The 26,875-nt window shown below is 38.9% G+C and overlaps 1 protein-coding gene across 1 annotated transcript in view; it reads left to right on the forward strand.

The window, feature by feature from the left end:
• Positions 1-26,875, forward strand: part of TYR (tyrosinase) — a 50,882-nt gene that overhangs the window by 19,302 nt on the left and 4,705 nt on the right. Inside the window, exons 3-4 of the mRNA XM_065730331.1 lie at positions 4,757-4,904; positions 25,416-25,597. Of these exons, the coding sequence (XP_065586403.1) occupies positions 4,757-4,904; positions 25,416-25,597 (330 nt within the window). The remainder of the gene's footprint in view (positions 1-4,756; positions 4,905-25,415; positions 25,598-26,875) is intronic.

Consider the following 26,875-nt stretch of genomic DNA (forward strand, 5'->3'; position numbering starts at 1 on the left):
GAGAGAAAATTCCACATTTAAAATGAATGTACTCATGGAAGTTACAAATGAAAAACACTGCCTCTCAAGTTAACCACAAATGGACAAAATAATACTTTTTAGATCCTAAAACTCTGTATCACTTTGATTCATCGTGAATTAACTCATGGCACAGGGTATCAAGCTATGTCATAGCAGTCCATTGTCTGCCATAATTATGTTTTGTTACTCCTGTTCTGTCATGAAATAATGGAACAGAACATCATGCACTTCAAATGTAATTTCATTTTAATAGGACATCCTATGAGATTCTATCCCATTAGATATTTTCATTCTGAAAACTTCTCTCAGTATTCTCACTTTAATCCAATAGCTAACAAAAAATGATTTCTCAAAATGAAGTTTTCCAACAGAAAACTTGTAATTAAAAAAGTTTTAGCCTACAGCCAACATCTCTCATCCAGCTCAAATTCTCAGACTCTAAGTCTTGTTGCACTTTGAGAAAGTGCTGTCGAGTCACAGAGGTCCTTAGCAGATAAGCAGAAAGACTGTTCATTCCATGCCATGGTGAAGTTCTAAAAGAATCTTTTGAGTAAAAATGCTGGATGGTGATGTGGTCTAAATTAGATAATTACAAACTTTCATTTGCTACAGCCCTTTAGGCAGTTACTTCACTCTAGAGAGTTTACAATAATAACACTGCTTGAGAAAAATATGTTGCTAATGGCTGAAAATCGCCACAACAAAAAAGCCAGAAGAGCATCACTAGCTTCAAAGGCCTGTAAAGGTATGGTCTTAAAACTTTTATATCTGTTTTGTAGCTTTATTTTCTTCCCTCTTTTAAGGTGGTGCATCTGTCTGACCTAAGCTTCACTAAAATGTGAAAAAATCTTATTAAAGTGTCATCCCTGGGGAGAGTGGCACTAAGTGTATCAGTCAGCTGCACCTGGATACGCAATATGCAAAGCAGAATTTGGCCTTTAAAGACCCTGCTGCCCCAATAACAGGCCTAGAAAGTCATACAGAACTATATTCTGTAAGAAAAACAATTTTGCATTTTAAAATCAAGACAGATTTAAATAAATCACAGATTTTAGCAGTGCCACAGATGTTAAGCAGTCCACTAAAATAACCAGAGGAGACAGGACTTCTGGAGTGGTTCATCCATTTCTGTAGCACTGAAGGCTGCTAATGTTCTCCAAGGTCTGTGTACCCTCCTCTAAACACACGAGTATTTCAGTCAGTGGCAAATGAGCAGTTGAGGAAAACGCTACCTGCTTGCAACATATAACATTTTTCACTTGATAGATCATACAGGAACTTTTGTGGTCTTTGTCATTAGACAGTAAAATCTAGAGTTAGTATAATTAAATACTCTATTAAAAGACATATACTTGACCCAAATGCATATTTTATGAAAACTATCTGAATATCATCCTAAAAGGATTAGGCAGGCTTAATTATGAGTGGCCTCATTAGCTCCTCCTATAATAAACTTGGGCTAAATCCTCATCTGATTTGATTTGTCCTGGTTCTATTGAAGATGCTTCAACTTCACTGAATCATTGTTACTGATTTACAAAGTCATGAGCAGGAACATGGTCATGTTTATAATCACTTAAAAATGTGATTCTTCTCTCATTGAAATAATTGGTAACACCTCAAGTTCCTTCAGTGATGTATGTCCTCCTGGCTATTTCTAATACAACATAATTAAATGAGAATTTAAAAGGATGTATGAGTGATACAGCTTTCTACACTAGCTGGATGATTTAATAGCTCACTGCCACGGGCTACAGTCCTAATTCTCTGTGCAATTTCCTCAGTCCTCTAGTTAGTCACTCTCACCATTTTTTGGTACACTTTATATCCCTGTATAAGATATTGCACGAGTTTTCTGTCAGTTCTGTGAGTTAACTCAGTTCACAGGACTATGAACAGCTGCATTCAGTGCACAGGAGAGGATGGGAACTCACACCATGAAGTAAAGCAGGTGGAAGGAGTTCCTGTTCACAGGCAGTGATATCAGTTTCAGCTCACAGGCACTTGTGGATCGGTACCCTTGCGTTTGCAATAGAGGTGTTTGTTTTGCATCTCTCTCTGCAAAATGTCCTGTATTCTGAAAAAAAATCATTGTAATTTCACATATCCTTTTGAGTTAGCCCTACTCCATTTCATAATGTGTCATCCTGATTTGCTGGTTTTCCTGATGTGTTTCAGTAAGCTGAAAGAAAACATTATTATCCAGACAAATAAAATGAAGTAATATCACATTACAGTTTTATTCCTTCTAGCTTCAACATTTCTATGAACTTTCCACAGCTTTCCATAACTTCTCATGGTGCATCTTTGAGAATGAGTGTGAGAATGAGTGCACCCCAATTAACTGGGGGATATGATGTTAGGGTTAGTAAAGGTCTCTGAAGTACTTATGAGTAGTTTCAGAATGATATACAGATGTATCTTTTTCAGTTCATATTCTCAGATTCCCTAAAAAGGAGTATTGTTAAATCGACTAACTCCAGTGATTGCTTGCTACAACTATCAGCAAGGAAGGCCAAAATTGTTGCAATCAATTCCTATCAATTCTGGCCAAAATATTAATTTACATCATTCTTCACAGCATCTTAAGTAATATTTTAATCCATATTTTTTTTCTACTAGGCAGCAGCTAGGTAGTAGAGCATTCCCCAGTCAGAAAATTTTCTGCAAGATTTTTCCTTTGAGAAATTCTGCCCTTATTTATGTTACCATGCATCATCTTCAATAATCCTTTTCCACTTCTCATGCATTTGACACTTGCAGTTATCTGTAAGCGTTACATGATAGTTGGTCTCTCCTAATTTCAGATTCACCCTACCTTGAAGTCTTTTCATGGTAAGCCAACTCTTACTTCCTCCAACTCTCCTGATTATATTTTCTTCTCTGTACTAGTTTGAATTTCTCAAAATCATTGTCATAATGTTGCAGTCAAAACGATAGATAGTTATTATGATCAACTGATTCCTGGGTGTCACAGCTATTATTTGAACCTTAGTACAAAATGTAAGTTTTATTATAATATATAGTGAAGTACTGGAAAATGGCCTTTGAGAGTCCCTTCCAACTCAAATATTTCTGTGATTCTATGACTATTATCCAAGGCTTTACACCAAAAGATTTTGCTTGAAGAGGTTATTAGACAAGGCAAAGCCTGATAAGGAATTTAGAAGCACAAAGAGATGAAAATAGCCCACCCAGCAAATCATTCTCAGTGGTGTCTAAAAGTCAGGTTTCCAAATAGACATAATGTTGCTCTACTGATAAAACATCTCTGGCCATGTGTCAATTAATACTTTATATGAATCAAGAGCAGCAAACCCAAAGCTCAGAGCAATTGCTACTGAGGATCTGGCTTCCATGTTATACATGAGGGTTTGACAAAGAAGGGATTATTTAAAACTAGTTCTAGTTCAGTCCTCCTAGCTGAACATCCACTGCTCTTATGTTTCTTCCAAATGAATCTAGCATACTAAGGCAGAAATTGCCCTGTGATGTGAGCCATTACAGGAAACAGAAGGACTGTTGGGAGAATCACTTCAGAAGAATACTGCTGATCCTCTTTCAAATGCTAGTTCTTGGTTCAAATAAGTAAATAAAACAAGTGTTGTTATTGTGCGAACCATTTCCCAGAGACATCTCTCTTTTTTCCACCTTTGATAAACAGTATTAAGAAAATATTGGGAAACCAACAATATTGGGAAAATACAGAGAAGCAGCACAATAAGCATACTGTTCAAAGTCTGTTTTATTTGATTATTGACTTTTAAAGATGTCTTAATATCTTTATTATGTTTCCTACATTATGTTTCCTTGTCCTACAGCATACAGAAACTGCGATAATAAGACACCTTCAGGAACCAAATCAGAGATGGCAGGAAGATGTGTTAGTGCAGGTTAAATACCATCAGGTTAAGAAATAAGTATATTTCCACCTTTGTTTTCTTGGAGAAACCCTGAGAAGCTCCACATGATTTAGTTGAATTTGAGTGCTTATTATCAGGGAGAAGGCTTGGCTGTTATGATGCTAAAGGTCACCAATATCAAAGCTGATGTGTGGGTAGGCTACCATACCAGGATAGAAATTCAGGGGTTGCTCTGTGTGACCTACTTGTAAAGCTTGTATTCTGAGAGAGATCCAAAATAACAGCAGTCCACAGACTTTCGTGCTGCAAGTGGGAAGGTGAAAGAAGACCATTAATTGGCTATTTAACAAGTACACTAATATTAATATTTTATTGATTATTTACAAGCCTCTCTTGTAAAGATAATAGCATGTCTCTTATCAATGAAAGAATGAGTTCTATAGAAAGAAGTGATACTAAATGATTACATATATGATGAGATAAACTCTGTTGCAGAAATGTATAAGGATGCAGATAAAAATGAAAAAAAAAAAAGAGTATTAAATGTACAAGCATAAACACCTGCAGGAATTAGGCTTCCTTTTTACAGTCACACAATGGACATAGAAATTTAAAAATATAAAGCAATTAAGCAGTACATTTGCTGACATGCTGCTTTAGCTACATGGCAGGAGTTTTAATTTAGCTTATTCTAATTTCATCTTTGCTAAGCCTTTGAAATTTATTAATACTCCTTTACATGTTTTCTGAAGCTCTTCCCTAAAAAGCTGAAAGTAAATGAGTTGAAATTAGGTACTTTGATCTTTGGTGTTACTGGTGAAAGAATTCTGTGCATTGTCATCTCAGCATATGATTTTCTCTGGAATATACAGGCTTTGCTGATCCACGCACTGCAATATCAAACATATCTCAAAGCGGTATGCATAATGCGCTTCACATCTACATGAACGGCTCCATGTCCCAAGTGCAAGGCTCTGCAAATGATCCTATCTTCATTCTGCACCATGCGTTTGTTGATAGGTGAGTTTAATTTCTTCTTGGTAAACCTGATTTATTTTGTGTTTCTACAGTGTAGTTTTCTCCTATGCTTCCAAACTGGAAATATTCTACCTGCACCGCATTTTCAGATGCGTAAAATTGGTCTTGGCTATTATTTGAGAGCAAGTGTCTTTCCTAACCTATCTTTATGTTCACTGGATTAAGTATCATTCGAAAAGTTGACAAATGTGATCAGCTTTTATTATCAATGTAAAAATAGTACTTCAATGATGTCATAGTAATTGATACATACAAATGTGTATGTTAAGAAGTTTGGGCTGAAAGTGCATGACTCATTTAACAAGACCATAATTGGTTGGAGTAGTTTCTTAATATTCTAAATGTCAATACTCTTTTAATTTAATCTATTCCATAAGGAAAATCCAAGTGTGCTATCCATAAAGAATAAAAATTGGAATCTCAGTGTGACAAACAGAACTGTGACTGTCTCTTGCTGAAAAAAGAAGATCACAGCTGTGCAGATGGAGAGGGAAGCAAACAGAAAGATGTCATGTTTATTAATAAGAGAGGGTAGGGGAGCACAGTTCTGCAAGAAGAGATTGATATTACTATGGTAAGGAGGACGTTGCAAGATTTAATAGAGACCTTAAAAATTTCTGTATGTCACTACAAAGTTTGTGAATAGCTACATATAATTTACTGTGTACTATATTACACAGAACTGTGAAAACTAGAGAGCAATAAAAAAGGAATATAAACTGCAAAATTTGTATCAGAAATAATCTTTGAAAGTATGTGAAAGATTCTTCTAAGTCAGGTGGCAGCCCAGATAATTTTGAGCAGCAGTAATAAAATGAGAACATTCACTTCAGACCCCTTTGTGCTGCACATCTGTCCATTCTGCAGACCTATGAGAGCAGCATTTAAACCCTCATTTAAAAAACATAATTCAACTGCAGCAAACAAAAGGAAGTCAGACTGACAGTAGTCTAAAATCTTACCTGAGATAAGTACTTCAATTTATTTCATTTTTTAACTATCAGCACTCCTTTATCTGAAATTTGGAGCCATTCTCTCAAGAAAAGATTCTTATATGTGTGGAAGATTGGCTTGTTCCAGCCCTTCCTTTTTGACTCATCCTGCATTTACTAAATCACTCTGTCAACTACCTACATTATAAGGTTGTGTTTTACTTGCATTGTCTTTCAAACTTCTTTCACTTTCCCACCGTGCTGACCAAGACTTGGCAATGGCACTACTTAGAACAGAAGAACGATGAGTCAGGGCAAACTTTTGTGAGTCTTTCATAAACACGTGTGCTCAGAACTCTACCAATTGAGCCCCTGCCTGCATGATGCTAGGCACATATTCAATCAAAAACCAAAAGGGTTGCTTTATTCAGGTTTCCAAGGCATGCAGCACAAGAGGGATGCAGATTATATTCTCAAGATATCATCTTGCAGCGAAGTTCTTTAGTTCTAGACAGTTCACATTAATACTCTTACATAAAACTTTATCATATTTGAACAAAAAGCTGTACATATGGAAGATAAAGTCTAAGTTGTTTGTTTGTTTTTCCTCCTCGTGTTATATAACTAATGAGCCTAATGGCTGTGTTCTTCATTCTTCATTTCTGTTTGACAGGGTGGGTGCACAAGAGTTCCAGGTGTGTTTACAGATTTCAAGTTTGGCACCTGGAAATTAACTTTCCAGCATCTAGGCTTTTAAAAATGGCTCAGTTGTACATTCACAGAAAGGGAACACAGAACGTGTTATGCTCTGATATATCAAAAGACATTGTTTTCCGTAGACGTTCACACTTGCATAAGACTTACACATCTCTTAGCTCCCACGCAGTACAGAGCTTAAGTAGCACCTTGGTCTTCACGCTGACCCCTCCTGCAGAGAACTTCAGTTATAGTCATTATAAGCCCTTGGAAATACTTTTCATAACTGCAGTTGTTATCCATTTTTGAAGGCAAAATTATTTGCAAAAGATAACATAATTGAATCCTACTGGTGCCAAAGAAATAAACCACTGCACAGGCACTGTGGGGGCAGTGCAGAAATCCATGATGCAACCTCATGCTATCTGTGGCAGAAAGAATGCTACCACTGCTCTGCAGCTGCTGTGTATATGGGTTTCAATACACATGGATATGAAAACTGATGATAATGCTGCCTTTGTGTAAGTGACAGAAATGAATTAGCATGATTAGGGTTACTTAGCAGCCTTATCCATGACAGATTAATCATGCTTTTAGTTATAATTAATAAGGAGGTGACTGATAGGTACGTACAGTACATTTAGAAGAACTCTTTTCCTCTCCTACATAGACATTGATTATGAAGGTTTGCAAAGAAATTTTGAGAGGTAGGGAAGAATACAAAGCAGAAAGGAAATGGGAGGAATAGCATACAGGAACAGAAGTGTTCTTTTAACTATCTAGCATTTACACTAAAGCTGTAGAGGACAATATCCCATCCAGAACTTGCTGAAAGTGTGGAGGGTTGTGAGAAAGGAGGTTACTGGCAAAGAGTGAAGAAATACAGGAGACAGCAACTACAGCTCTGTCGGATCTTGTAAACAACTCTGTGTCAAAAAACAAACAAACAAACAAAAAGTACACAGCATGACCTAGAGCTTTGAGCATCTGCTTAGGACCCAGAAGGGGGATTCCTCACGCCACTACAAGTTGATGAGTGAAACTGAGCATGTAGTTTGCTTTCCTAAGCTCACATCTCCTGGAGCTGTGTTTCCTTCCCATTTATTTCAATAAGAGGTGCCCAAAGGCTTTTGAGGAGCTGGTGATCCGAGCTTCAGCTAACCCATCTGTAAAGTGGGTGATACTAAATGCCTACGCAACTGGGATGCTGTCAGGGTAAATGCATTAATGACTGTGAAATGCTCAGTTATGACCATAATAGGAGTGATAAAAGTAAGGCAATAGATCATTGGGACTGCTTTTCCATGGAAACATATGGTACAGAGGAGGATAAACAAGTGTATACGGAGTCTGCTGACAGGTGTGAGCCAAATGTCAGGAGCTGCTTTCCAAACTGAGCAACAGTCTGTTCCCATCTGCTACCTCAGCCCTTCCCACCCAGGCCTGGTGCCTGAAAGGAGGGAAGGTTGGAGGGAGCAGAGGTGTGGAAAGCACCTTTCTCAGGTGGAAAGCAAAGTGTTGGCTTACAAATCCTCCTTTTTTTTATGTCATTCTCTTTCAGCAGTGCAGAAGTATGAAAGTACTTGGGCAACAGCTTCCTTAAGTAATGATAAATCAGGCTCCTTGCCGTACTATTTGCTAGCTAAGAGACTGAGGGATCAAACCCCAAGGTTTAGTAAAAACAGGTGACCATCCTAAAAATTATTAATTATTAATTGTTAGTCGAATCAGTTAAAAACAATAGAAAAATAGACAGAAAAGAAAAAGGAAAAAAAAGAAAAAGGAAAAAAGAAGCAAATGAACTATATATTCAGCAGAAAGTGAGATTTTTTTTAGCTGTGTGAAGCATTCCTCTTAATTGCAAATCTCTTTGCCATTCAGATATGCTTTACAGTCAGCACAAGGGAATAGCAAGGGAGGAGTCAGCTCACTCAAGCTGCAAGGAGCAGCTGCACAGTCAGTGAAAGCAGTGGCCCACAGTCACACTTGAGCTCACAAGGGTGTTTTCTGTGCTCTGAAAAGGCATTCTTTCCTCTGTGATGGCTCTTTCAGCCCCTCCATCCCTACACCCCCACAGTATCTTCATCTGTTCTCCCAGCACCACTGTCCTTTGTATGTCTTTGGTTTCTTCTAATTTCTATACTTCTATACTTTCATACTTACTGTCCTTGAATTCCACGACCTATCCCATTAATACCCCTTTCAAAGAGTAAAGAAACCCTAAATATCAGGGGAAAAAATAAGTTGCCACTGAAGATCTCCATACTGTTTTGTACTTGTACAGCTGTTAAAACAGTAGGGCCCCACTTCTCATTTCATTTAGAAGTTCTGTAATACTGGACAGGGTTCATCACGATAATATGGATGACTTTAAAAGACACTGATTATAGCATGAGCAATTTAGAACTGATTTTCCAGACATATAATATGGTATAGACTTTCAGTCTCCTGCTTCTCTAAAGTTTAGTCTCCTACTCGATGGGAATTGTTCACCCTATGCATCCATCATCTTCAGTCACTGCTCTTCCCTTCTCTATGACAAAGGCAGAAAAACTAAGACATTAGTAAGCTGAAACCTTCACCATTTCAGTGGTGAATCATTGTGGCACCACTGCATAGCTGCTTTGTTCTTTTCGCATCTGTCTGCATCCATCTGTTGTTCCTTGTCCCATGTGTAAATTATAAGCTATGTCATTAAGGGACCGTCTACTTGCTCCAGTCTGTGCTGTGCCTGGAATATTCTTAGCCTCTGACTATGCTTCTCAGGTATATAAGCAACGTGAGCAATTGCTTCATTTACAGTTCTGTGAGATGGAATGACAAGAGACAGCTGGACTTCTCTGTGTTGATTTTGTTGGTTCAGTAATGACTACTGCTTTCTATTTCGCAGGGCAAAATATTCAGAGTCAAAACTTTCAGCTCTTTGCATGGGTATCTGTGATTGGGTGCACTTTGCCAATGGCAATCCAAGTCAAGAATAAGGTCTTGTGGGGAATGGAGACACTTTAACTTCCAGCAACTTATTTATATACATGCATGCTTCCAAGCAGGAATAACTGCCACACATCAGTTTCAGCAACCTGTGAAAATGCCACTAATTCTACTTGTCCAAAGCAAGTGTCCCCATGCTGTTCAGTAACATTAGCTGCCATATACTCCTCTGCAGGATGGAGAGCTGGGAGCATTAGAAAATGCCACTCTGGCTTATGCCGGTATCTAACAATAAAATGTTCCTTATCACATTGATTATCAATGAAGTGCTAAATTGACAATCATGTCTCAAGCAATCTGCTCAGAAGTATATTAGTAACCAAAATCTACACATCATGAATTGCATGCCAGCAATATCCCATTGCAGACACTTTTAGTTTCTTTGGACTCAACATACTGACCTTCATGTCAGTTCTTTCTGTCTTAGTTCCCCGCAAAAAAAGTTAACATTATGTCAGAAGTGATTTTGTTGTAAAATATTTTAACAAGAGGAAATTTGCTTTTCACTCACAGAATATGTCAAAATAAAAGCCTCTTATTTTAACTCAATTTTAGAAACATTTTCGTTTTCTCTTAAATGTCACCTCAGGTTTTTGGAAACAAAATTAAAAAAAAAAAAAAGAATGAAAAATCCAAGTTCTTCTCTTGTTTTGAAATGTTGATAGGAAACAAGATTTTTTTTAGCGCTTATAAACTATTTGCTTTGAGAGTTTGGAGCATTCTGAGTGAAATCATTCAAGAAGAATCATTAGAAATTCCCATAAGGCAAAACTAGGTTTCCAGACATAACACATGAAATAAGAGTCATTCCTTATCCTGAAGTGTCTCATTTGGGAGTCAACACAAGCAATGCATGAAGCCAAGGAAGCAGTATTCCCATTTGGTACATGGGAACTTAGAGGCACTGAGATAAGGGGCTTAAACAGAGCCGAGATGGAGGCTGCAATAAAATTATATGTCAGCTGACAATAAAACAGTGTAAAAATGGGGAATTCACTGCATAAATGTGAAATGTATGATTAATTTTCTCTTCTGATATGAGAACAGCAAAACTCATTGCTTTCTAAAGTATGTTTACAAAAATAAAGGTGGCACAGGGTAAAAGTTGCTTTTTTCTGGAACTGAATGAACAATGGCATAGGGTTGTGCAAAAACTAATAGACAAAGGAAGGTCAAGAGGCTGCCACTGACAATATACCTCCTCCCAAAGTCCTTCTGCATTGTGTCAGCTCAGGGTCTTCCCATTTCTGTCCAGCACTTATCCTCCAAAGTGTCTCTGTAAGAGCAGTGGATGAGGTGAAGTCTCTGTAATTGTCCCTGACATGAAGGAGAAACATGTTGAAGTCCTTCCATTCAGGGAAAGCACAAGCATCACTGGGCTACATCTGAGAGCATTGTCCAGAAGCATCTTGAATTCCAGCAGTTTGGGGCTTTGTGGTTTCAGTGGCAGCATATGACTCAGCTGAATGTGTGCAAGATGAGGAAAGAAGGGATGAAAAAGTTATCTTCCAACCTTCAAAGCTCTGAGGGGAATTAACTGCATTTCTGTGGTACACCTTGGGTGGTAGCTGCCTACCAGGCCTCTCATACATGCCTTGCATAGTATTACACAGATCCTGCTGCATATAGCCCTCAGCAGAATGCACTTACATGGGTAATGAAATCCCCTCCTTGCCAGCAGCTTCTGTGCTGGAAGCCACCACTTCACAGAAAACGTCTGAGTTTAAGCAGGTGAGGGATCAGAGGAAGAAAAGTGCTGCCCGTTAATCTTTTTCAGTGGTTGGAATAAATGACCTTGGAGGTCTTTTCCAATCTCAATGTTTCTATGATTCTATGACTTCGGTCCTTCCTTTTATTGACGCAGACTCCCACAACAGGGATGACATACAGTGCAGATCAGTACTGAGAGGGTGGGACACTCAAGCAAATATTTTAGAAATGACAGCAGGGAAGGAGTTGTCTTAATTCTTTTTCCCCCTGGGGACATCTGCAAATCTGCAGGAGACATGGATTGTTGCCACAAGCTGTGTAGCTGCCCTGAGCTGGCATTGCACTGGAGCTATTAAACCTCTCATCTAAACTCTGAGGCTCAGAGCTACTCAGCTTGTTTGATGGAGCTGAGTCACTCAATGTGGGCTCAGCATGTGGGTAGAGTGAGTTCACATCTACTGCAAAATACCATATAAATATATCCACGGAAAACAGAGTGTAAGTGGGAAGGTTGGGGTGTTGCTGAGAAACACTGATCCCCAGTATCTCTCCTTTGATATCCCTGCATCTAGGCTGAAAGGCTAACCATACATCAAGATGTATGATGTATGACTGGTACTCTGTCATGGTTTGGTAAGGAAATTGTGCAGTTCCTGTTACTCAAATGCAAAACTCCCAAAGGGACCCAGGAAAAGGCCAGGAGTGTCACACTGCATCTAATCTGCTTTGCTCATTAGACAGACATGGGTTGAGTTAATATACTATGCTGGAGTAATAATTTGTGCTTGGAGTTTCAGAGGACATTCTTAAGTCTTCTGGAAATCCACAAGTAGATCATTTACAATTAGAGGCAGGGAAAGGTAGACATAAGGAACAGTCTTGGTAGATAAATGTTCTTGGTATTGATTATACGAATATAAAAACTATAGTGCTGCTGATCTACCTTGCTTTGGGAAACAAGGAAGGGAAGGTAAAGCAGGCATTTTCTGAATTGTATGTGGAAAACTGTAGCTGACAATCTCAATTGCTGAGTCATGATTCAGGTTGAATGTTTCTAATGACCCACTCTGCTCTTAAAAATCACTAATCTAGGAGGTTCAGTTCAAGTAGTTCAATTCAAAATGCATGTTTCATATCATTTTTACTGCAAAATTTCTGTTCAGACAATGCAGTTATAGAATTGATCACTTTTATACGCTACATATTATGCAAGATATTAGTGGTTTTTAAAAGTAAAGGTTACTATGCCCTGAAAATTGGCAAGAACCACCTGGTTGATCTTCATCTTCTACCTATTCTTGTAACACTAGAGGAGGAAAAAACTCTCCATGACACAATGATCAAGACAAACTCTGATGCAGACAGCTAACATAGCACTGAATTTCCTTCCTGCAGCACTTTGGCAATAATAGCAGCCATAATTGTTTAAAGAATCACAGGATAACACGGTACTTTTCTCACCCACATGTAGCTACCTTCAATTCATCAAAAGAAATTATCGCTTTGCTGCTGTAGATGTGATTTATATATTACATGCCCTTGTGAACCTCAATAATGACAATCTCTCAGTCTCAAAAGAAATGAATTGCAGAGCACAGGAGTAGGTTACAGTCAGTCCAGCCACTGCCACAGCAGTCCATTTTAATCTGCTTGTTATCTTTCTCTTCAGGGGAAACTAGATATTAAAGTTTAGAGCAGCTGGTATTTGTACTATCTTTTACTTGAAGTGATGTTTTTCTGTTACTGCAAACAGTAGCAATGATGAACATAAGATGGGGTAGGAAACATATTCCAGAAAATATTTTTTTTTCTCCATGCAACACACAATTGCATTTCTATTTCTTCTTTTTTTTTTTTTCATAGCATCACCAAGGTTGGAAAAGATCTCCAAGATCACTCAGTCCAACTGTCCAACAATATTTCCCTCTAAACCATCTCCCTTAGTACAACACCTAAACGTTTCTTGAACACCTTCAGGGGCAGTGACTCCACTACCTCTCTGGTCACCCTGTTCCAGCACATAACCACTCTTTTGGAGAATAATTTTTTCCTAATATCCAATTTTAATCTCCCCTGGTACAACATGAGACCATTCCCTCTCATCTTTTCGCTAGTTACATGGGAGAAGAGGCATACCCCAACCTCACCACAACTTCCTTCAGCTAGTTGTAGAGAGTGATAAGATCTCCCCTGAGCATCCTCTTCTAGACTGAAAATCCCAGTTCATTTAGCTGCTCCCCATAACATTTGTGCTCCAGACCCCTCTCAGTTCCATTGCTCTTCTCTGGACATGCTCCACGGTCTCGATTTCTTTCTTGTAGTGAGTGGCCAAGAAATGAACACAATGCTCAACGTGCAGCCACACCAGAGCTGAGTACAATGTACAAGGAACACCATTATGTCCCATATATCTCTTGTTTTTAACTGTACTGAGCAACATTGAAAACCCAATGGTGAATGAGATATACATTACTTTTAAGCCAAAAATTACCAAGGTTTAACAGTATGGGGTGAAAGAACGCCATTATTTTTAGGGAACAAGAATTTCTCTCCTGCAACTAGGTAGAGGCATTAATGACTTTCACTGGTATAAAGAGACTGGCTTGATTTAGATCATTTTTGTGACCAAATCTGAGCCCATCTATGTCCAAATGAAATTCACTATTTTTTCCAGCAAAAAAAAGTTTCTGTAGGGGTTAGTTTGCTCTATCAATAATCAAGTTACAATGAGGCACTACCTTGTTCAACACTACAGTATTCGCATTCACATTCCTCTGCAGAGTTTCCCATACAATTTCCAACACTCAGTTTCTGCTTTTAGTGTCATAAGCAATGTGTCATGCTAAGCTTATCCATTTTCTCATTCTCCAGTAGGAATAAAGCTCTTTATGTTGTAAACCATCAGCAACACACCAAACATAAACTGGGCTCAGCAGTTGCTGCTTTAGCCTACAGCATTTTCTACAAAGAGAGAAAACAAGAATCACTCAGTAGATTCACTGAGTGGCAAAATGGGTTGCCAACAGGTTCAGCTTTGTTGTTTGAGAGCCATGCTTCAAGGTTTAAATGCAATGGCATTGAAGCCTCAAGCAGTTCTTCTCGAGAGGAGCAGCACATACTCCTACGCTGCCAGCAGCCAGCTCTGTTCAAGACTGTTTTGCCTCAATCCTCTTTTGGATTCAGATCCCTGAGCAGTTTTTCTCATGATAAACTTTGGAGAAGCTTCTTCATTTTGTGTTCTAGAAGAGAAATGCTTGGAGCACTGCCTAATTAAGGGAACAAGGACTGGAAACTGGGCAGCCCTGTGTACCCAAGTGAGAGATCCCTGTATTCTCCAAATGGCTGCAGATACTTACGTTGGTTGACATTAAAGAGAAGTTTTGACTGGAGAGGCAGATTCTTTGTATTCCCCCAGTCCCATAGAGGTGTTGAGAACTTTATAAAGATAAGGGGAAAGCTGCTCTAAATCACATTAGAGGATGGTATATTAAAATATCATACATGCCCAGCAACATAACAACTTTGAATTTCTTCATAAAGTGGAACATAGGCAAAAAAAGTGGTGTTTATTGTCTTGCAGATGGGGGTGATCACGTTGGATTATACCTTTACTGCCTCTTTCTTGTTTCCTCAATCTGACACTTTCCAAGTACCCAGTTTGTTCAGTGCCATAAATGAGAGCAAAGAAGGTGGAAGGAAGTATAGATTCTTGTAGTGGGATGGTGAAGCAGAGCTGTGCCAAGATCCTCAGGCACCACACAGCTCCCCCAGCCCTGGTGGTACTTCGTAACAAGTGGGAAGGTGTCAGCCTGGTGCACATCCTCAGCCAAGGAGCAGTCCTTGGGGAGGCAGCCTGTACTTAAGCTGGATGAGTAGGGGGATTTGTGTCATGCACATTGCTACTTGGTGTTGCAGGTATCCTGGTCCACTGCGGTCCACAAGAACTGAAAAAACGTTTTGGTCAGAAGGTAGAATAAAGGGAAACACTAAACAGGACAGATCTTTACTGAAAATGAATATTCACATTTCAGAGGCATATGATTGATCTAAATGAGAATATGTGTTTCAAGATAAAATTCAGAAGCACAGCTTTGCATGAAGGAACAGTTCAATTGGGCTAAAACGTCCTCTTTCATCTGTTTTTTGTAAGTTCTGTGTTTAAGATGAGAAGCTGTCAAATCTGGTAGCCCAGTAGTGTTAAGACTACCAGAGTTCTGTGTTCTCAGGTCCAAACTGTATTGAGATTGAATATATATTCCTGATAGGCTCAGATAGACACAGTACGTACATATATATGTACACATTCATATGCATATGTGTGTGACCAGACACATCCATACAGAAAATACAGCATTCACAAATACCAACTGTATGAACAACTTCATCCTCTTGTTCTCTCTGCACAATCAGGATGAAAGCCTATTAATGAAAAATATATCTTCATATATACATGTATATAGAATCCAGATCCCCTAGTTACTGGTCTTAGACACTCAATCTGTCTCTGGTTCTTCCCCATACTGAAAAGACTCAGGTTACTCAGCCTTTCTTTATACAAGAGATGCTCCAGGCCCTTTGTCATCTTCATGGCCCTCTGCCAGACTCCTAGGAGTTCTCTGTCCCTCTTGAACCAGGGAGCCCAGAACTGGACACTATGATCTACATGTGACCTCACTAGGACAGAGTAGACCTCTCAACCTGCTGGCCACACTCTTTTTAATACACCCCAAAAAACACATGCATGCATACATGGTTTTCTTCATTAGCTAGTTTGGAAACAAATCTAGAGGAAACTTGGCAGTGGTACCACAAGGGCAAGCACTGAAGCCCAGGACAATTCTCAGCACTGGTTCAGTATGAGGAGTCACAGCTTTGGAGGCATTGGCTGGGTTTCTTAAAATTATTGAGGGCAGCAACTTAATTTTTGATCAGGCACTTGCATTATGACTGGTTAAATTTGTTTACAAATAGCGAGAGTCCCTGTACTGTCTTCAGCCAACTTAAAAGAAGAAAAAAAATGACACTGCAATATAACTGCATACATTGGCAAAGAGGGCAGTGCTTTGACTTTACAACCTCTGCATTAGCAGCTCTTCCAGGACCAAAGTACCAATGTTTCTCCTAAATGCTTGGGATGGGAATTACCTGAAGTGACTTTCTATTATCAGGTGGATAGTGTCAACTTTTAAAGTGATGACTGCTGTGTAATCACAGTCCTTGTACCAGCATTTCAGCTTCCCTCAATTTGTTTCCTTTCCTCTTTCTTTCCAAATGCAAGTGCATGTTGTTTGCCAGATTTCTTTTACAAAACATCAGATCTCATGATTGTGAAATGAATTGTATAGACGTGCTCTAAGTAAAAACATTTTGCCTTATTTCTACTGTAGTCAGCCTGACCTTATCTCAGTCTTGCAAACATAAATCAGGAATGAAAGATTCTGTTTCAAGTTTAGTGTGACGAGTGACACAGGTACATATTTAAATGTGATTAAGTTATTAGCAACTTGCAAAGTTGCTATGTAACAGCTAAACTGTTAGTATTGGTTGTGTGCCTGCTCTGCAGAAGTGCATGGATGTATCAGGCTGATGAAGAACAAAGGGCACAGCTCCACAGTTGCTTTAAATCAGTGTAACTGGTATATAGCCAGCATAGCTAACCTCTTAATGCTTCCTGGAGGTGTTCACCACCATTACTCTGCTGTACTGACCATCAGATAAATGCATGAGGAATCACACGCGGGATTTTCTCCCTCCTCATCTAACCTGAGATAAATGGAAATTTCACTCGAGGTAAGGCCCCACCTCAAGTACTGTGTTCAGTTTTGGGCACCTCAATACAGAAAGAATATTGACGTGCTGGAGCAGGTCCGAAGAAGGGCTACAAGGCTCCCCAGCCTAGAGAATATGCCCTATGAGGAGTGACTGAGAAGATCTTGCTCTCTTCAAATGACTGAAAGATAACTGCAGTGAGAGTGGGGTTCATCTCTTCTCACTGTCAACAGTTTGTCAGGACAAGGAGAAATGGCCACAAGTTGCACCAGGGGAGGTTTAGATTGGATATCAGGAGAAACTTCTTTACAGAAAGGGTTGTTAAGCACTGGAATAGGCTCCCCAGGGTGGTGGTTGAGCCACCATCACTGAAAGTGTTTAAAATCCATTTGGATGTGGTGCTCAGGGGCATGATTTAGCAGTGTGTTGTTAGAGTTAGGGTAGTATGGTCAGGTTGAGGTTGCACTTGATGATCTTGAAGGTCTTTTCCAACCTGAGTGATTCTATGATTCTATGAAATAAATGAGAAGTTAGAACTTAAACCAAATCAGTCCCTTAATCCTAGTTACAACAAGGTTGCACAAACACTTACAAGGAACTTGAGGACAAGGAACAGGGGGAAAGCAAGAATGTATCTTGGGATGTAGACTGACTATGAACCTTCACCATTAGGGCTGCATTGTCCTTCTGTTGAGAATGCACATGTTTATCATGGCGTGGAATGTGTGTGGAGGTACTGAACCCTCTTCTTTCTCCTTTCCCATTCTCCATCTGTCCTTAATTGCAAGGTAAAGCTCATGGAATTGATCCTCTCCTAGAAAAGCTTCCCAGACACCCAGTTAGGTTTACACTCTACGGTGGTACAATACAAAGAAATAGCTAATAGCAGATATTGGGCTGGTTTCTCTTCCTAGACTGCAATCAAACATAGCTCTGTGCATGACTGTGGATGCACATTGACTGGAAATGGCTCTTCAAAATCATGAAGGAAATACCAATTCTTGTTTTACTTCACTTTTTTTCCAGGCTTTAAGATTTCCTTGTTGTGAGCAGTATCTTTTTTTCAGGGCACACATTAGCTAGAACAGAATGAAGTTATGCTGCTTACATATGGCAGTACTGCTTTTACTCCACTTGATATTTCCCACTGGCAAAATAAACCCATTTATTTCTTGACTCATCCTTTCATTAGCTATAATCTCATTGCATATATTATTCATAGAATAATATGAATCCATAAATATATATTGGTGCCCTTTTTAAAATCATCCTCAAATCTCATCCCCTCCAACACCCTTTTTAAACCAAGTTGTTTGATTTTTTTTCAAATTAATTTTCTTCTATGGCTCATTTCATTTCATTTTGTATAACCTGGTATGTATGGAGCAGAATAAGGAAAATAATCAGGCCTATATATACACAATCAAATTGAAGTGATTTATCCATGTCTTTTACAGATGGCTTTAATTTTCTCTGTAAAAGCACCTTACTCTTTGTGAAAGCAAAGTGCATTGTTTCAGATTGAAAATTTAAACTACCAAAGCATCAACATACCTGTTGAATGTCTTTATTATTTGTTCCCATATGCCAGAATTTTACAGAAGCAGCACTGGGACACGAAGAGTTTAACTGAGAATTTATCATGACCTTAGATCAATTATTTAAATGAAAGCACTTAGCCTTCTTTTACCCTAAATATGTCCAAATAAAACTATTCTGCAACATTAAAATACTGTTTATAAATGACAAAAATAATCTTTGCCTAGACTACTGATCATCATAATTTAGCAGTTCTAAAATATTCAGTATTTACTGTCACAAAAAATCCTGCTTAAAATAATTTCTGCTCTGGAAGAGTAATACAGAGAAATGGAGCCTCTTTGGGCTTTGAATGTGACACAGGATCTCTTTCAAAATTCATATTATTTTTCTATCTTTTTTTGTTCCTTAATCTCTTTGAACATGCAATTTGGGCACTTTGATTTCTTCAGTAAGAAGGGAGCAGCCTTCCAGATTGAAATAGTCTTTGGTACAATCTACATACAATTATTTCTAAAGCCTTTAAATAAAAGCTACCTATTCCAAGTTACTTTTCCTTGCCGCTGAAGACATATGAAGGTCATTAAGGTTATCACAAGATTGATTTCCATTCCAGTTAGTCCATTTCCATATTTTAAATTTCTATTTTGTAAATCCTGATTGCCCATGACCTTTCTAGGTAAGAACCATCACCCTCATTCCCTACCATTCCAGGAGATTCTTACATGTCGCACATGCAAACTACCCTTCAGTAAGCCGCTAAGATGTACAAATTTAAGGGAATTTGTTTGATTCACAAGCCACAGTGTTTAAGTGGGAATATGCAATTTGGGAAGGATGACACTAAGAAATAAAGATACCACTTTTAAATCAAAGGGCTGGAGCATCTGTCCTGTAAGGAAGAGAGCTGGGCCCATTCAGCCTGAAGAAGAGAAGACTCTGGGGAGACCTCATTGCAGTCTTCCAGTACTTAAAGTGAGTTACTAACTGGACGGAGACCGACTTTTTACACAGTCTGACAGGGATAGGCCAACAAGAAACTGTTTGAAAGTAAAAGAGGGAATATTTGCATTAGATATTAGGAGGAAAATTTTTACTTGTTGGTGGTGAGGCACTGGCACAGACTGCTCAGAGAAGCTGTGGATACCCCGTCCCAGCAGGTGCTCAAGGCCAGGTTGGATGGGGCCCTAGGCAGTCTGATCCAGTGGGGGAAAATCTTGCCCACAGCTGGGGGTTGGAAGAGGATGATCTTTCAAGTCTCTTTCAGTCCAAGTCGTTCTACAATTCAATGCAAGAAGGAGAAACCATTTTTCTCTATTTGCTCACTCTTCCAACATCTCTGTGATAGTCAAGTTCGAGATCTGAGTGCTTTTATCCTAAAATAAGGATGGAATTGATTTAGATAAAAAAGATATTTCTTTGCACAGTGCCTAGGAAAGGCCAGTGTATTTGTTTCTTCTTCCATTTCCTTTAGATAAACAGATGATAACCCATGTATTCCAACAGTAACTTTCCTTCCTTTCCGTCTTCTCCTCTACATGCTAGTGAGGATTTATGGTTTATCTCTACTAGATCCCAGATCAGATCCTCCTAATTTCCAATCTCTGAATAAAATTCCCAATGATTTTTGACGTTCTTCTCTTCTTTCCTTTATCCCACTTTGTATATCCCATCACTCTCACATCCCATCTGTTCTTTTCAGCACTACCAGCATCTCCCAAATGATGCCAATCTAGCTAGGAACGCACTGCTAAAAGTGACTCTGTGTCTGGAAAATGTCACAGTGACCTGTGCAACTAATTAATTATCTGCTTGTCCTCTGTGTCTACAAGCTGAGGAATAAAGTAGCCAGACTGTTATAGAAGTTGGATAGATATTCCCCTAACTGAACTTCTGTCCAGATCATTTCTGGGAGTAGAAGAAATATGGAGATTGGATATCACATAGCCCTGAACCATTAGCTTTTCTTTTGGCACCATTATTTTCATAATGCAAAGCAATGGAAATGATGTAGAATGAAATGGTCTTTCAGTTTTCATTTTATTGCTTTGTTAAGCTCTCAGGGGCAAAGGAGTGCACAGAGGTTGATGTAAAGAATAAAAAAGCAGTAGTTTTGCCCAAAATAAAGCAATCCAAGGAGTTCAGATCTTCCACTTTGCCACTAACCTATTTTTTACCAGAAACATCATCACTTCATAGAGGGATGAGCTAATTGTGTCAGCACTTTGTCTCTCCACATGAGGCTTTCCTTCTGCAGCCCTAAGCTCTTCCAAGTTTGCAGCCACTGAACAAAGCATGCAAAATGAGCATATATTTTCAAGGTATAAGGAAATATTCTATAACACAGCTGTTTTAAGGGAAGAAAACAAAACCTTCTCTCCATAGAAAGTGGAACAACATCTGATGACCAAATATTCTTTACCTGGGATGTACAAAATTCAGCAGTCCCAGTATTCTGAGACACAAGACAGGTCATTGCTTCATTTTACCTATAGTTGTAGAATGCCAAAGGCCTTTCAATTAAAGCCCATGGGCTAGGGACACTGTGCCTAACCAATGGCAGAAGCATTAGGCTACATCAAGACTCTAGTTCTCCTTAAAAATATATGAAAGCAATTAACAGCATCAGTCTGGGAATCATGAAAGGTAAGTTCCTGATATGAAATGGTCTGTGATAGCCAAAAAGATATATTTGGATTTCCCAATAAAGATATGGCTTGTTTTACACTCTACATGGAATTTTTCCCCAGTTGGTTGAACTTCCACTCGACTGGAAAACTTTTCTTGAAAGGCGTGTAAGGTTCCTTCTTTCACAACTTTTCTTAAAAGCTATGCTCAAAGCAAGAAATAGCAGTGTCCCCTCTTAAAAGGGGAAATACAAACAGATAAGAATGTAAAAAGTACTAGCAATTGATTAAAGATGTCAACTTTCTCAGACAAAAGAAGAAAAACATGAAAATGTGAGCATCATGTAGTGTCTTGCCAAGGAAAAGTGAGCATTGTTAGCCCATCTTACTGAACAAACTGGGAACAAGAACTTCTTCCCATTGCTTTGCTAGCAAGCAGAATCTGTTAGCACACAAAATCTGACCTTAAAAATTTCAAAAAAAAAAAAAAAAAGAAAAAGAGAGAGAGAGAGACAGAGGTAGAAAATGTGCCACTTAAAAATCCAAAGGATATTGCTGAGATTTATACAGTGGCATAAAGATATGTTACAGGAAATATATTTCAGTAAAGATTAGATTGTTTCACTCTGGATAAAAGAGAGCTGTTCATAAACAACTCAAGGAATCGTCCAACATGCTTTTGCAACAGCACAACTCAACACATTCATAATTAGAGGCATATGATTGCATCTAAATCTATAAATCAGCTGTAAGAGTCAGTAGTTCGATGGTCCTATTACAGCTAAGTGAAGCTTCCTATTTAATGTGGGAGCCATGCTGCAAATGAAGGACTCCAAAGCATAAGCATTCACTTCCATGGGAATACTTCGCATTTGCATTCTATTTAAAAGATTACTGGCTTAAGAATTCTTGAAACTGCTTATGAAATTGCACCATTTAAGTTATCCAGAGAGAATGCTGCATTTCAAGGCATGTCATACAGAGTTATTTCAGGAGAATGACAACTTCTAGCTCTGAACTATGTGCTCATCAACGCTCCAGATTTTCAAAATGTGGCTGCTCAGCATTATTGAAAATGCAGAGCCCAGAAAGTACTTCAGACTCGGCATTCAAAAGTCAGGGCATGGATAATGACAAGACATTGACAATACAAACTGAGTTCTGCTTCTGCCATCATCTTAAAATATTACCACGTCCCTACATCCAAACCACCACTGTACCTTTAATAGTCCTGTGACCTGTCTCAGTTCCCATTTGCAAGTGCTAGGAAAAAAATGCATTGATAGTGAGGGCACTTTGATCAAAACACATGCAAGAGGCAGACAGGGTAAGGATGGCAGTTCAATGCCCTACTTACCCCCAAGCTAGACTAATGGCCTGATTTCCCTTATAGTCTATGCCTTTTAAAATGGTTACTGGATTTCTCTGTGACATTCTCCAAAGATGTAATGTGATTTTGGACTTACTGTACAAAAATTCTCATGATAACTGCAGCTGAAGTCTTGATATCATTGTTTAAATTTATCTATCTGCAAACTTCAGCTGAATATCATTATTCTGACAACTTCTTCCAGACTGAAGATGAGAGCTACAAATGAAGATTTTAATCAAGATTAATATCTGCATTGTTAAAGGTTGAAAAGGTGGATGAACACAGTGACACTTTCATCTACTAAATCTTTTGATCTTAATAAAGAACAAAGTTTCTGGTCCAAGCTATTTTGATGATGAAGAGTGGGCATTAATTTTGGTGGGATAAACAGTGTTTCTCAATGTTTCTGCCCAATGACAGGAGGTAAAATTCTACCTGCAGAATTCTCAGATGCTCCACAGAGACTGCATTTAGGTTCTGTATTTTCAAGATAATTTGAGTCCCTGTACATCCCACTACCAATTGCAAGATAGGAAGAAAGTCTATGTCTTCAAGGCAGTGTTCAACCTTGGGAAATAGCAAGAGTGAGGCTGCTCCCCAGAGAAGTGCATTTCCATCTCATTAGAGCCATGTGAGCAAAGCAGGGCAGTGACTGCAGTGGGCAGCAGAGACAGTCCAATTACCCAGGCAAAAGCAAGGTTACAACTCATCTTCAAGGTCCGTCCATTCTGGTCAGATGATAGAAAAAGCTTATTCTCAGAAAGAGTGATGAGGCATTGAAACAAGCTGCTCAAGGAGATGGAGTTATTGTCCTTGGAGGCTTTTAGAGGCAGATGTGGTTAGTGGGCACAGTGGCAATGAGTTGACAGTTGGACTAGATGATCTTAGTGGTCATTTCAAATCCTAATGATTCTGTGATTCTATGAAATCTAAACAACAATTCAGTACAGCCATCATTTTGTGGCATCACTTGAGATTGATCTGAAATGGGGATGTCGTATGCATGGGCAGGGGTGAGAGGGACAGGGGTGAGGAAGGCAGGGCTGTCAAGGCTTGTTAATGCTCTCAGGGCTCTGTCAGCCCTTTCAGCCTTAGCATGAAGCAACTCCAGCTCTGAGCAGTGGTTGAGCCACACTTGGAATCAGAGTATAACCTACGTATCTCCTTAGATCCTTCAGATCCCTTGTAGCTGGTAAGCTGAGTCACTGATTCCTCCCTGAGACTGATCTTGATAACACCCTCACACCAAGATCTTTTGATGGAGCATGCCTCCCCCATGTTTATGTATAAATACTTGGATCTACTGCTCTTGCAGTACCTTGTCACCTCCCCTATCCCAACCTGGCACACCCAGGTGTTCACTAGCAAGCCAAGGTCACTGTGTGAGCAGCGTGGTATTTTGGGTGTTATGGTTTTACCTGGCAGGTGGCTGAGAACCACACAGTTGTTCACTCACTTGTCACCTTCCCAGTCGGATGGAGGGAAGAATGAAAAAAAAAACAACAATCAAGGTAGAACTTGTGATAAAACTATTTACAAAGATAGAGAAAAGGATAATAATTATGACAAATAAATACATGTATATATATACATATATACATATATATATGAATGTATATAACAAGTGATGCACAAGCAATTGCTCACCATCCCCCACCCAATTCCCAGCTAGCACCCTGAGCGGTGGAAGAGTGTGAGATGAATTCCCACCCTCTTCAAAACTCCTTCCGCATGATGTCTCATGGTATGGAATAATCCTTTGGCCAGTTTAAATCAGTTGTCTTGGTTCTGTTCCCTCCCAGCTCCTTGTGCCCTTTGAGAATATCTTTGGCTCTGTACAACACTGTTTAGCAGCAGCTATGAACATCAATGTGTTATCAAACATTGTTTTTCTCCTAGAATCAAAACATGGCATCATACCAGACACTCTGAAGAAAACAATTCCATTCCAGCTGAAACTAAGGCAGAGAGTGAAGATATGAGGAGTGAAAGAAGGTGAAGAATTGAGGAGACAAAGCTCAGGCAGAAAAGAAAATGGTCTGAGAATGTTTTGGAGGGCTGTTGATTTTCTTTCCAAATACATCCAGCAGTTCATTTGAAAATGCCAGGACAAACTGTTCTGTCCCCATAGTGCAGTATTTGAGTTTTCTCCCTCCCTTTTAAAATATTCAGAACAGTATTTGGAGATATAGGGATAAAGGGACAAATCTTTGGCAGATGGAAAAGTGCAGCTAAGGTCAGAGGTGTTGATAACACCAGTGGCTGGAGAAAGCCTCTTTCCTGGATGCTTATCTACTTTATCAGGCTTCATATAGCCTATCCTTTCTTCCTCAGATATTTCCAGCTTCTTTGTGGTGTTACATCAGCCATGGAATATCCATACTTTAACACAGGAGTGAAAACCTCTAGTTGCAGTGGAGGGAGAATAAGGGAAGGGTAGTGGGACTGAGCAGCTGGGGACAAGACCAAGCAAAATCAGCCATAAAAGTTTCTGTGAGTGACAAGGAAGGACTGAGGTCTTTAATTCTGCTCTCTGTATCTCTCACAACCTTGCAAATTACTGAGCAGAAGCTTCAGTCAGGTCGTAGTGACACAGTGAATTTCATTTGTGGAATTTAAAAGCCTCTCCGCAGCCCTGAAGTCCTTTGCTTTTCATAGCCTTGCACAAGAACTCAGTACTGAAGAAGCTAACCCCAAACTACTTGGAAAGTATAATATATACAAACACAAGTCATTCAATGCCACTTTGTCTCTAGAATTCAAGAAGAAAAAGGATCAACTCTTTTTTTCTTTTTATCTTCAATAATCAAATTTCTGCCAGTCTCCACCATTAACAGATATGCTTTTTCTTTTACAGCATTTTTGAGCGGTGGTTAAGAAGACACAGACCCATGCTAGAAGTTTACCCAGCAGCCAACGCTCCCATTGGGCACAATCGAGAAAATTACATGGTTCCCTTTATCCCTCTTTACAGAAATGGAGAATTTTTTACATCATCAAGGGAGCTGGGGTACGACTATGAGTATCTGCAAGAAACAGGTAACACTACAGTTTTAAGTAAATGTCAAATTTGCTGTTTATCTCATGGAATATGCCTGCAGCATGACAGTATGTTTAAATACTGCCTATGTATATGTAATACAGAGATAAATCCTTCTATTCCATATTTTTCCATATTTTAGTTACAAATTATGCCTGCTTGTTTTCACATGTCTCATCTGGTGTTACACAGAACCAACCTAACGCTATTAGAAAAGGAATCACTAACATCAGTCATATCTACCCTAGCCTCATTATGATCTGAATATGGCCTGAAGGGTCAGCTTATGAACAGAACAGGGGAGAAAACCAGAAGGATTTTAAATCTGCTGTGTGCTCAGCTCAGCTGACAATGTGCAATGAAAATGGTGACCAGTGGGATTTTCAGATTCTGGATGTGGTTTAACGGTGGACAGAACCAAAGCTCTCTTGGTCTATAGAAGTAATAAATCTAATCTCTAAAATACTCAGAGAATAAACCATCTCAGTCCCAAAGACCAACACAATGTCCATGCAGCACTTTAAACAGCAATCTATTGACATTGTGCTTGCCCAGTGGTTATTCATACGGAATACAAAAGAATCATTCATAATGTTAATTTGCTCAAATGAATTTTGCTCTCATTGGGAAGAGTTTTTACTTCCATTGCTCTTCAGAGATGGTTTTGACTTGATTGTTTTGGCTATTCTCAAGCATCATGATGGAAGAGACCTTTGGGGAACCTCCAGTAGGTCAGGTCTTGTGCTTTGGGCAGGAGATTTTGTAAATAATCTCTTTATTGTTTAAGGTAAGAACTAAATTCTGCTAAAGATATAAAATTACCTAGAATCCAAAAGATACCCAGCCTGTGGGATGCAGTTATCTCTGCAGTGCAGAGAACAAATAGGTCACTATTTGTTTGGTTTTCCTGGTTTAGGCAGAACAATTTATCTTCATTTAAAAGCCAATTAAGGGCAAGAAGTCCAATAATTATATAGCAAAAGAATCAGGGATATTTTAGCAATGCTAGCATTCTACTTGCTTTCTTGTTGTCTTTATCAAAGCAGTGTCAGTTACCATAGCATCTCTGATTTTCCAACGGTTTGCTTACAAATGGAGAGGCACAATTTTGCATACTGTGTAAACTGTGACATCATTAATTTAGTTTGCTTATTCAATTCTCATGTAAAGTCTTGCTTGCGATTTACAATCATCCAGAAAATGCATTTTTGTCTATTTTATGACTGAGGAATCTTCTCCCCTGGAGAATTGTTGAGGTCTTTTATTAATATAACATT

This window comes from Cyrtonyx montezumae, unplaced genomic scaffold, assembly GCF_038088225.1.
Source record: "Cyrtonyx montezumae isolate F1298 unplaced genomic scaffold, pur_monq_1.0 scaffold_12, whole genome shotgun sequence".
NCBI lineage: Eukaryota > Metazoa > Chordata > Aves > Galliformes > Odontophoridae > Cyrtonyx > Cyrtonyx montezumae.